The sequence below is a fragment of the Bufo gargarizans genome, chromosome 2 (assembly GCF_014858855.1).
Source record: "Bufo gargarizans isolate SCDJY-AF-19 chromosome 2, ASM1485885v1, whole genome shotgun sequence".
Taxonomy (NCBI): Eukaryota; Metazoa; Chordata; class Amphibia; order Anura; family Bufonidae; genus Bufo; species Bufo gargarizans.
The window spans coordinates 583897951-583910093 of record NC_058081.1 but is presented as its reverse complement, the minus strand read 5'-3'; the positions used below and the strand labels follow the sequence as shown (position 1 = coordinate 583910093).

The 12143-nt window shown below is 41.5% G+C and overlaps 1 protein-coding gene across 1 annotated transcript in view; it reads left to right on the top strand.

Annotated features, from left to right (window-relative positions):
* Positions 1-12143, top strand: part of PLEKHN1 (pleckstrin homology domain containing N1) — a 49990-nt gene that overhangs the window by 21442 nt on the left and 16405 nt on the right. Inside the window, 2 exon segments of the mRNA XM_044278234.1 lie at positions 8799-8942; positions 11881-11961. Of these exon segments, the coding sequence (XP_044134169.1) occupies positions 8799-8942; positions 11881-11961 (225 nt within the window).

Genomic DNA, 12143 nt, shown 5'->3' with positions numbered 1-12143 from the left:
TTTGAATTTAAGGTTTCCAATGCTTGTTTTCCTTGTCGTGGACAGAGTTTCAAAGGATTGCCCTACAGACTATAATGGGCCAAACTGATGTCTCACAATTTAGGGTCCATTCACACGTCCGTTGTTTCTTCCCTGATCTGTTCCGTTTTTTGCGGAACAGATCTGGACCCATTCATTTTCAATGGGTCCTGAAAAAAAATCTGACAGCACAATGTCCGATTTTTTTTTTCAGGACCCATTGAAAATGAATGGGTCCAGATCTGTTCCGCAAAAAACGGAACAGATCAGGAAAGAAGCAACGGACGTGTGAATGGACCCTTAAACAAAGAGCCTGAAGGGAAGCTGGAGAGTATCAAAGGTGCCTTCATCCCTTTGACTGCTTGGCTTTAGTGGTTGAACCACCAATATCCTATCGATGTCCCATAAATGTAAGTGATAGGAGCCCAATATCTATGCACTGGATTGAGGCCTGCAGTTTATTCTCTGATCAATAATTTGACCTACATAAAGATTGATGTCCTTAATGGAACAACCCGGTTCCATGGTGGAACTTTTCTTTGTATGTCCTTGATTATTTATGAAGATTATGCTTGCAGAAGGCCTTGTATGTTTACACATGTTGTACACTCCAGCTGTGGACGCACCAGCGTGACTTCAGCAGCCAGGGTGTTAGACTTTATTTGAAGTCATGGCTGAGTGCTGGTCGGGGCTGAGCTGCTGCACCTTTTGTTTTTCCACTGACTCTGCTGTCTGTGGCTCCATTTCGGCTGAGTGAAACGTGTTAGAAGGGCAATTTACTTCTTTTTGTCACTTTTGTTCCTCAGGGATAAGAGTGTCGTACAGGATCTGTGTATTTTAAACTGTTCTGCATAATTAGCATTGTGGTGAAAAGAAGTGCTGGATAAATCTTGTTTTATGGATTGGTTGGTGGATTTACACAAGGTTATTGTGCATAGTGTCAACCCAAATGGTGCTGCTGATGCAGCTTATTTTTTAGATTTAATATGGTGATAAAAATATACGGTAATGGGTGTCTTTCTGTAAATAAAAATTAAAATTGTACAAAATGTTGAGCCTTTTTATGATTACCTGTTAATCACCTGATTATCATATTGATGGCCAGGAATGCCTTAAGGCCCAGTTGCACATGTAGATTATGGGTCACTGCATGTGACAATGCATTATGTATTTAAAGGGGTTGTCCCACAAAAAATTCTAGTTTTACATCCAGCTGCTAGATCTAAATACTTCTGTAATTGCATATAATTAAAAAAAAGTGCTATTTCAATGAAATCTATCTGTATAGCGCCACCAACTGTTTGTTCTTTTTCTAATTTATTTGTCCATCTCACTGAGGTGGACGCACATGCTCAGTTCTAATCTTCAACTGCCCTCAGCTGCACAGACAGGTTGTGCCCCTTGAGAAAGGACTGCTTGAAATAAATCTGGCAGAGCAAAGAATGGGGAGATCTATGGTTTCATGTGAGATACAGGACTGGTTCTAGATTTGTTTGAAAGAGGTTGTCATCTATTATGGTAAATGTAATTTTTTACATTAATCATGGGGTAACACCTTTTTTCCTGGCAGGCAGAATAAAAAATACTAATTTCTATTGGAAAAGACTGCTCATGAGCTTACAGTTTAATGGGTTCTCTCACCATTTACTGCCGCTTGCAGACATGTAAATGGAGAGCATATGCTGAGCCCTATGGATTAGCAGAATAAGGCTGGGTTCACACGGGCGTGACGGATTGGCTCAGGGTGCGTTCAGTGAAACTCGCACTATTTTGCAAGCAAGTTCAGTCAGTTTTGTCTCCAATTGCGTTTAGTTGTTCAGTTTTTTCCGCGCGGGTGCAATGTGTTTTGATGCGTTTTTCACGCGCGTGATAAAAAACTGAAGGTTTACAAACATCATCTCTTAGCAACCATCAGTGAAAAAACGCATCGCACCCGCACTTGCTTGCGGATGCAATGCGTTTTTCACGCAGCCCCATTCACTTCTATGGGGCCCGCCCTGCGTTACAAACGCAGAATATAGAGCATGCTGCGATTTTTAAAGCATTGCAGAAATGATGCGTGAAAAAAAAACGCTCATGTACACAGCCCCATTGAAATAAATGGGTCCGGATTCAGTGCGAGGTGCAATACGTTCACCTACCGCATTGCTCCCGCGCGGAAATCTCGCCCGTGTGAACTCAGCCTAAAGGTCCATCGGTGGTCCCTTCACTGCAGTAGTCCCTTCACACAGTATTGTCGATACAAGCCTGGGTTTACCTAGTACTGCATCACTGGAATAGGCACAGCCATATTTATTGACGTCATTGTGAAGGGATCCTATGATCGAGTCCTGACCAGCCATACATTGTTGTTCTGTTCTAATTATAGGTTAAAGGGAACCTGTCATTACCTTTGTGCTGTCCATACTAACGGTAGCATAAAGTAGAGACAGGTGAGTTGATTTCAGCGGCGTGTCATTTATAAGTTAAAAGTAAGTGGTTGCCGAGAACCAACATCACAATCATTGCAGACTGGGCCTGGAAAAGAGTCCCGGCCACCTGAGAAGAGTCCTGGTTATTCATGAATCTCCTGCTCTCCTGCCCACCTGCTGATGACTGACCGTCTTCTACTGAGTTTTCTCCCTTTCTCTCTAGGAGAGAACTGCCAATCATCAGCAGGTGGGCGAGAGAGCAGGAGATTATGAATAACAAGGACTCTTCTCAGGTAGATCTGACTCTTTTCAAGGCCTGGGCTGCAATCATTATGATGCTGGTTCTCGGCAACCACTTACTTTTAGCTCATGAGTCACACACCGCTGACATCAGCATTTCTGTCACTATTTCATGCTGCCCTCAGTGAGGTCAGCATAAAGTTGATGACAGGTTCCCTTTAAACTAAAATTCTGGAAAACTAGTTTTAACCATTAGTTGGGGGAGTGCCAGCTTCGTTACAACTAGAATTGTGTTGATCATGTCTTCTGCATAGCATGGCATGCTTTCAGGTTATATGCACCAGCATATTTGCTATTTCTTTCATTTGCTGCCTGAGCACTTTTAGCAGCTTCTGTAAGACATGTCCAATCCTTGAGATGGCCTTTACAATAATCTCACTGCCACACTCCATTGCTTTAATTGCTTCTTGCCCATTGTCCACTTTGTACATTCACATTCTAACCAGTGTCAGGAGTGTCTCCTCTCCTGCTGGGTCTGATCAATGTTCCGGACATAACCGCTGCCTGAACGTAGGTGGGATTTTCTTTGGACAAGTGTGTGTTGTTCCAGTGGATTACTTTTAAAGCAAAACTATATGCACAATCTTTACACCTCGAGGTATATTTTGTATCAGTTTTAAGAGATGTCATGTATTTTTATTTTTTCTCTCGTTTGACATCCAAAGTGATTATAAGCATCATGCTGGCTGCTACTTATCATGTGCTTTGGTTATCTGCACAGTCGTGTAATTTAACCCTATGACAACTAAAGGGTAGCACCATTTTTTTAAGGAGGTTTTGATGTAGATGGTGAGCTTAATGGAAAGGGGCTTGGCTTAAGATGCACCATTTTGCATCAAAATTATGCCACAATTCTGGTGGAACAGTCTGTCTCAAAGTAATCCAACCAATAGTTGCTAAAGAGTCAGAGAAAAGTGTCTATCCCTGCAGCAGATTTATCATCCAGTCTGAGCCCCTGTGATAAGTGGTTCAGGTCTGGACAGCCTGTCTACATGTACGCCGTCTACAGCAACCAGAACTCATTTAATGTTGGGTCTTACTTTTGAGCAGAAGATGCAGTTTAGTCTGGAACTTTGGGCTCAAGCATATGTTTTGCACAGAATCTCAACAGTGGTTGGTACACGGAGTCTACAGAACCATAGGCACTCCATATATCGTTGTATGGTACCTCCATGCCCTACTGCAGTCCAGAGATTGGGCCTTGTAGACTATTGTGGTTGCCATATTAAAGCTCAGTACAACTTGGAGGTTGAATGGAGCTGTGATATGGTGTGGCCATGAGCCCTTAAATGAGTTATCCTACCACAAACATGTATTTCCTGCTCATAGGATAGGTAAAAATTTATGATAGGTGGGGTCTGACTGCTGGAAGTCCCACAGATTGCTAAAACGGGGGTTCCAGGACATTTGGATGGGGTAGTGGTCACACCTGTGCATTTGAAGTTACCATACAATTAAAGAGAAAAGAAGATGCATCTTCTTGAGGCTAAGCATTTTTGTAGCCCAGAACTTAATAAAGAACATAGGAAAGTTGTCCTATTGAAAGGTAATTTCATATCTCAATGAGTCCAAAAAAAATGGAATTTGACACTGTTTGACACACTGAACACAGGACAGAATTTGTCCCAAGGATTACAGGATCTAAAGAATCTCCTCCAGAGATAGTGAGGCACCAGGTCTTTGAGATAATATCAGTTTAGAAACCATAAAACATTCACACTGCTTACCTGTAGGCAAATTAAGGACTCATTCTCCAAGCTATTCTTGTTCTTTTGTATTTCGAATGTCCATTACACCATGTCTTTGCTCTTTTTATATGTATGGTGTTTCTTCAAACACGGTTATATTATGCCTGATGAAGAGACCTACGTTGTCTCGAAAACTTGCTATGTGTCATCAATGCTTCCATTTTTGTTAGCAATTTAAAAGGTGTTGTACCTGCAAGACTCTTATTTATTGCTGTTGTTAAGAGAATCAAAATAAGTCATTGGGACTGATGGAAATAGGCAGCTTGTTTGAACATTATTACGTTCAAACTCTAACGTAACAGGGTCTTGACCCCTTTTTATAGTGATTGTGTAAAAAAATTTAAAGTAAGTGTAAGGGTATTAAAAGTAAGTGTAAGGGTAAGTAAAGATTTAAAGTAAGTGTAGGGTCTTCTGATCTGGTGGCTTTCCATTGTGCTGTTGGGTCGTATTGTTTATTAGGGTTAATAAGTTTTCTTCTTATTTTCTCCTGTATAGAGGTTTCTATAGTGTGCTTTATCTATTCAATCCCTTTCTATTTTAGTCCTCCCTGCAGATCTGCACTTGGTAATTCTGTCCAGTGGAGTTTTGCGCATTCCTTGGTGGGGTGGAATGTTCCTTTCCCTAGTTCCACATTCCATTCCAGTAGATCCAATAGCTATTGCCAGACCTTGGTGAAGTCTGGGGATCTGACAATTGCCAGCACAGATGTATTCAGAACTGTGATACAATGCGTGATTGTGGGATGCGCAGAATTGCAAATTTTTTTTTTTTAGTGTTTTTTTTTTTATCCATAATTGAGAGAGAGATTCGTGTGCAAATTCTACCAGTTATACCCTCAAATTCCTCCCGACCTGATGTTCTACAGTCATGACTATTGCATCCCAGAAAATACAAGTCTGCCAACTGCCTATATCTGCGCTAGTCATAGTACCCATTGTCTTACCTGGGTCACGGTCATGAAGTCATTAGTTCAAGGATGATGGCTAGAACCAACCTTTGGTCTATCATGTTTGAATTGTAGTGCATGCATACTTTTTGATGCACCTATAGGCGGACATCAGAGGCAAATGTCAATCCCTTCTGCCAACCCTGAAACCACCATTACGGTTGCTATAATCTGAGGATCTAGCCTACCCTTAGGTCTCTTATTTTTCCTGGACTCTTCCAGACATTCTGTGATCTGCAGTATGTTCTATAATATGTAATGTTGTGGTGGTGTTGATATGCTTTTTCTTTTTCACACTTCTAGAAGTCCAGTGGTCTGAGCAATTCCCTAAGCCTCTGCTCTTAATATCCAGGTGCTCTGCTTGCTTTCAGACACAGAAGATTTAATATTCTTGTTAATCTGTTAACATTTTGACAATAATCTGTCTGTCATCTGGACTGGGATAGGCAGGATTAGCTAGAATTATACATGGCAGACATGAGTCCTGTCGTGCTATTGTCTAGCACCTGAGGTCTGTAGATATGTGGTCTCCTCCTCAGGCCTTCATCAGTTGTGGACACCTCAACATTGAGGACATCTCCTATGATGAGTAGTTCAGAGTTGCACAATTACTTGCATGTGATGACAACCACATTTTTATTTTATTTTTTATTTGTATTAATTTATTCATCTGCCATTAAAATTCTATGTTTTTAGGCATTACTTGCTGCTTTGTTCTGGCTTTTCTATGTCCCTGTCCAAGCACTCCTCAATGGTGTTTGTTTTTTTTGGTTTGTTTTTGAGCGAATACTTGGACAGAGAAGTCCCTGGTTTAATACTTGGGACAATTTTCATGTAGTACTATAGAGCTCACCAACACTATCCAACACTTGACATAGGAAAGCCATGGCAAAGCATAATCTACCTCATGTATAGGAAAATGATATGGTCGGAAAAGGAAGTCTGGAAAAAACCTAAAAGAGAAACATGACAGGTGATGTGCAGTTTAGTAGTTATGTGGGTGATGGCTCATGATTCAACTCCCTAAAACATTGGGCTTCAGAGTTGTAGCATCAGTTTGAATATCATGGGAGTTGTAGTTAAAGGGATTTGCAGTTGCAAGGTAGGCCTACCGCTATGTATGGTAGAATACCTGAAACATAACCATAACTTTCTTGTTAAAATACAGTCCTCTAATACTGAGAAATGTTTTTTTCTTTTTATGCAAAGATGATTTTCGGTGCACCATGAGTGGGGCCTCTCCCTTCCCAGCAGCTGGCCTCCCCTGCATCATCTCTACCGGTTCTGAAATCCAAGGAACTGTCCATCAAATAAGGGGAGAGGTGCTGGGCGGTATTACTGCCAGAGCAATGGGGCATAAAACTGAGTGGCTCTGCCCACAGTGCACTAAAAACCTAATTTGCATAAAAATAGACTCATTTCTAACAATTAGTGCAGTGGATTTTCGCAAGAAAAATGTTTGTTTTAGCGGTCTGCTTACCTTGAAACTGATTTTGAAGGTGAAAGAGTTTTACCCAGTCTAAGGTAGGTACCACCGAGTGGACGTTAGTCAGGATTCGTCCTTTATGTCTGTGGTAGCCATTCCCCAGCAGGATTAGAGCTGGCCGTACATCTGTGTCTCCTGTGACACTGCACAACTATGTGCGTTATAACAGTCGGTAAAGCCGGCTATAATCCTTCCACCATCAGAAACTGATGCAGAAGATCCTGGCCTCAGAAAATCAGGCTAGGAAGTAGATAAACAGGACGTGTTCTCTTTAAAATAAATTCCGTACGGCTACTAATTTGATGTGTAACCAGAAACTTATTGACTGATGTTAGAAAATGGTATCCCTGACTGCAGCGGGTACATGGAGACCGCCCTCGAGCCTTTACATGTAGGCCTGGGGATTAGCAGGTCACTGTCAGCGACAGGCGTGTAGGCAAGATCAGCACAGACATCTGAAACTGAATACTGGGTCAGTCAAGTTCAGTCTTTTGAACTCTATCCCGCTGACCTTAGAAATATTATCAAGATTTCTCTTCAGGATATAGCTTTCATTACTGTGCCTCTCATAACTGTCAAGTGTAAGTGTAAAAAACAAAAACGAAAAAAAAGAAAATGCTGTAATTTTCAAATTGAGAGTTGTTTTTTTTCCTTCTATTTCTCCCAATAAAAATCTATAAAACAAAAGTTAATAAATATTAATAAAAAAAAAAGTGATGCCTGCCATTTTGGGTGCATTTCTGTGAAAATAAAAAAAAATAAAGAAAGAAAATATACTAAAGAAACTGCTGAATAGAATTTGTAATGTATCGACAGTTGTCGATTCATTACAAATTCTATTCAGCAGTTTCTTTAGTATATTTTCATTCTTTATTTTTATTTTTTCACAGAAATGCACCCAAAATGGCAGGCATCACTGCTCCTCTAGGGATTATTTTTTATTTTTTTGGGGAGAAATAGAAAAAAAACACCTCAATTTGAAAATTACAGACTTTGGCTTCAGACGTGGCTATAATAGTCTGCTAAAGAAAAACCTAAATCGATGTGGTTTCCCCTTAGATACAGTTGGGGGTGTGTTGGGTGTTTTTTTTTTTTTTTTTTTTTTTTCTTCAAAACTAGTGATAAGAAATACAGGCTTGGTTGCCCCTAGCAACCAACCAGGTTAATCCTTTCATTTTCCAAAGTAGCTCTAAAAATGAAAAGTGGAATCTGGTTGCTAGGGACAGCTAAGGCAGTCTTAAGCACTAGTTTTGATAACTCTCCCCCATGAGGGCGTTTACCAAAACTGGTGCAATGTGGAGTAGTTGTCCATGGCAACCAATCAAATTCCACCTCTTATTTTTCATAGACCCCTTGAACCTGATTGGTTGTCATGGACGGGCAACTATTTCATTTTTGCTTTGCTCCAGTCTTTATACATCTCACTAATAGATATTGGCAGGAGCGTTTCTTACGGTATATATTTCCTAAATTCTGTGTGGGTCGGTGGTCTACTTAAAGGGGTTGTCTGAGCTTAGAATATCCATATATCCTTTTGGGGGATTCTTATCGGGGGTACATGGGATTTTTCTCTTGGCAAGAGCGTCTTTTGTTCTGGAGGACCTGTCCTGCATGGTCATGGCGTAATGCTTCATTTCCCCTGTGATGGCGCTGTGGGAAGGAGTTGAACACTTGTTACCCCTTAGGACTACAGTTGATTCCTGGGGTCCAACACGAGGGCAATTTTGCATAATCTTGTGTTCTAACAAGTTGGGATTGTCCAAAATGGAGAATTCCTTTTAAGAAAGTTGACTCATTGAATATGCTTTCATTTGGATTAAACTTTTTCTTATATTTTATTTATTTTTTTATGATAAAATTCCATTTTTAACAAAGTTTTCTTTCAATAGGATATTGGCAATGATCTGCAGAAGGACCATGTGGACCAAAGATTCCTTAGCATCTTCCGCAAGGGCAAGAAGAAAACTATTGTTCGAAACATGGGGCAAATGATTCATTATTCCAAGGTCAAGTTTCGATTCCAGAACAGCCAGGTAACTATGATTACATAGAAATGACATTGCCCTGGAAATCGCAACTTGTTTAAAGGGAGTCTGTCATCAACATTTCACCTTTGTAACCCTTCCCATAGCTTTCTAGCATCCTTACAGTTAATAAAAACGTTACCTTTAGCATCAATCCTGGACTTATAAAACTGGCAAAAAACATATAGCATATGCAAATGAGGGCTCACAAGTGCCTAGGGGCGATGTTACCCTCGTAGGTGCCCTGCTAGCTCAGCCTTTTCTTCGCTTCCCTCCGCCCTCCCATCTTTTCCCTCTGACCGCCTATCTACTAACTTCTTCTTGTTTAGCCGAGATCCCGCGCCTGCGCACTCAGTCCGTCGGCCGGCTCTTGCGCACTGCGATGCCCATTCCTTGTACGGCATCACAGTAATTAATGCGCATGTGCTTCGCGTCGTTAGCCGGCGCATGCGCATTAATTACTGTGATGCCGTACAAGGAATAGGCATTGCAGTCCGCCGGCCGACGGACTGAGTGCTCAGGCGCGGGATCTCGGCTAAACAAGAAGTTAGTAGATAGGCGGTCAGAGGGAAAGGATGGGCGGGCAAAGGGATGGAAGGAGCGGGGGGAAGCGAAGAAAAGGCTGAGCTAGCAGGGCACCTACGAGGGTAACCCTGCCCCTGGGCACTTGCGAGCCCTCATTTGCATATGCTACAAAGATGTTTTTTGCCGGTTTTATAAGTCCAGGATTGATCATAAAGGTAATGTTTTTATTAACTGTAAGGATGCTAGAAAGCTATAGGAAGGATTACAAAGGTGAAATGTTGATGACAGACTCCCTTTTTAAAGGGGTTTTCCGGGTGTAAAATATTGATGCCCTATCCTCGGGTGAGGTCCTGACACCTGGCTCTCCCACCAATCGACTATTTGAAGAGGAGAGCTGCGGCCTTCTCACGGCCTCCAAAGCACAGCGCCATACATCGATATAGTGGCTGTGATTGGTATTGCAGCCAAGGTCCATTCACTTGAACGCCTTGTGACTGGTGATGTCATTTCCATCCAAAGGGTCAACTCAAGTGTAAAAGTAGGAATGTTGACAGTTACATTTTGGCTGCCTCACGCTATAGATCAGTGCTCACACTCAGCCCCTCTGTGTGTACATTACAGGGCCCCATGCACCCCGTCTGCTGCTGTTTACTAATTCATTTTCAGCCCCTCTATTTGTAGTTGTGAAGCATCTGAAAGGTTAATGGAGTTAAGTATATACCGCAGTAGTGCGTGTTATTCGCCCCGGTCATGACCGTTTTAAGGCACGTCTTATTCACCATGTACCTCTGCCTGTGACTCATTTCCGAGACTACTTGTGTCTCTATCTTGGACCTTGATCTCTAGTTGATTGTATTACTTTGTGTGGTAAACGTATTAACCCTTTTTGGCTTCTACACCTTAAAGAAGACCTTGACAAATATATATTTTAGCAACTACTTGCATTCTGTATGTAATAACAATCCTGGAACCTTTTGTTCTTATGTTTCATTCCTTTATTATATCTGCAGGAAGTTATGAATGAAGTACTTGCAGTTTGCAATGAAGGTCCAGATGCAGGAACAAAGCCCCAGCTAGTAACACTCATCTGGACCTTCTCTGCAGTCTGCAAGAAATTCATTCATAACTTCTAGCAGGAATAATAAAGAAATGGCACAACATAGTCATAAGAATACATTCTCTAAAATTATGGGGAGTGCAAGTAGTTACTAAAACGGACAAGTCAGGAGAGGTGACAGGTCCTCGTTAATAACAATTTTCTCCTTCCAACATCTATATTAGAGATTTCTGAAAAATAAAAAAATCCCTTATAAATATCTACGTTATTGGGAAGATGGGTGATTAACAAAATAGCAGTAATAAAACCTCCCACCGGGTTTTTCGCACCAGTTTCCATTGACTCCTGATCAGCGTTGGACTTGACCCATCAGAGTACTAGAGGTTCCTCCGGTGGCCCAGGATATAATACCACAGTAGGCCCCAAAGGTTCTGGAGAAAGCGAATCATTGGGAGCTGCCTTTTGAACCAATCACTTGCCACAAGGAGCCATTTATTATTATTTTTTAAATCAAAACCTATTAATAATATGGGGTCAGGCCTGATCAAATTTCCTCTGATGTGCCCAAGGAACCCCAGTTAGACAGTCTAAAAAAGGGCCCATACTCTCCTCTCCACTGCTACCTATTATCATATTGTCCCTTTTTTGCTTCTTCATATGGACCCATACTACAAAACACTCCTTGGCTTTTCCTCTGTCATATCAAATGTTCACTGTGGGAATAAACTATAGACGGGGAGGAAGAAGTCCAAAGAGCCCTGGCCATTTGTTTGGTGCCTACATATTAGGCTACTTTCACACTAGCATTAATACTTTATAGTATCGAGATCAGTCATAGGGTCTTAATACCGGGAAAAAAAAACTCTTCCGTTTTGTCCCCATTTATTGTCAATGGGGAAAAGCGTAACTGAACAGAACGGAGTGCTCCGAAATGCGTTGCGTTCTCATACAAGAGAGCAAACCGCAGCATGCGGGACAGATCCGTTTTCTCTGACGCACTAGAAAACTGATCCGTCCTCCGTTGATTTTAAGTGGAGTTCATGACTGATCCATCTTGGCTATGTTAAAGATAATGCAACCGGATCCGTTCAGAACGGATGCAGATGGTTGTAATTATCAGTAACGGAGGTGTTTTTGCTGAAACCTGCTGGATCCAGCACAAACGCTAGTGTGAAAGTAGCCTTACAAATGTCAGCCCTCTAGAAAACCTTGGTGTGATCTCATCAGTAATGGCATCCTAATTAATTGTCACCCTTTTGTGTAATGTCTATTGTCACAAAATTGCTGCAGTATCTCTCTTTAGTGCACATTGCTTGTCTATCCAGTTTAAGAAGATTTTCAGGTTGAGATTTCTTTTACTTTCAGGATATTAGTGACTGCTATTTGGAAATGTTCCAGTCCCACCTGTACTTCCAGTCCCGAGGTCCCGCCGGGTTGACGTATCAGGTATGTACTCACCTGGCACTTTTCTTGAGATTTGGGCATGCATGCTTGTTCAGAAGCTGTTTTCATGGGAAGGGGTCTTTGAAGTAGGTCAACGTACTAGAAACGTGACTTCATGTAGATTCAGCCAGACAGACCTTGTTCAAATATCTCTTGGCTTTTGACCCTTCAGAGTCACATCCATC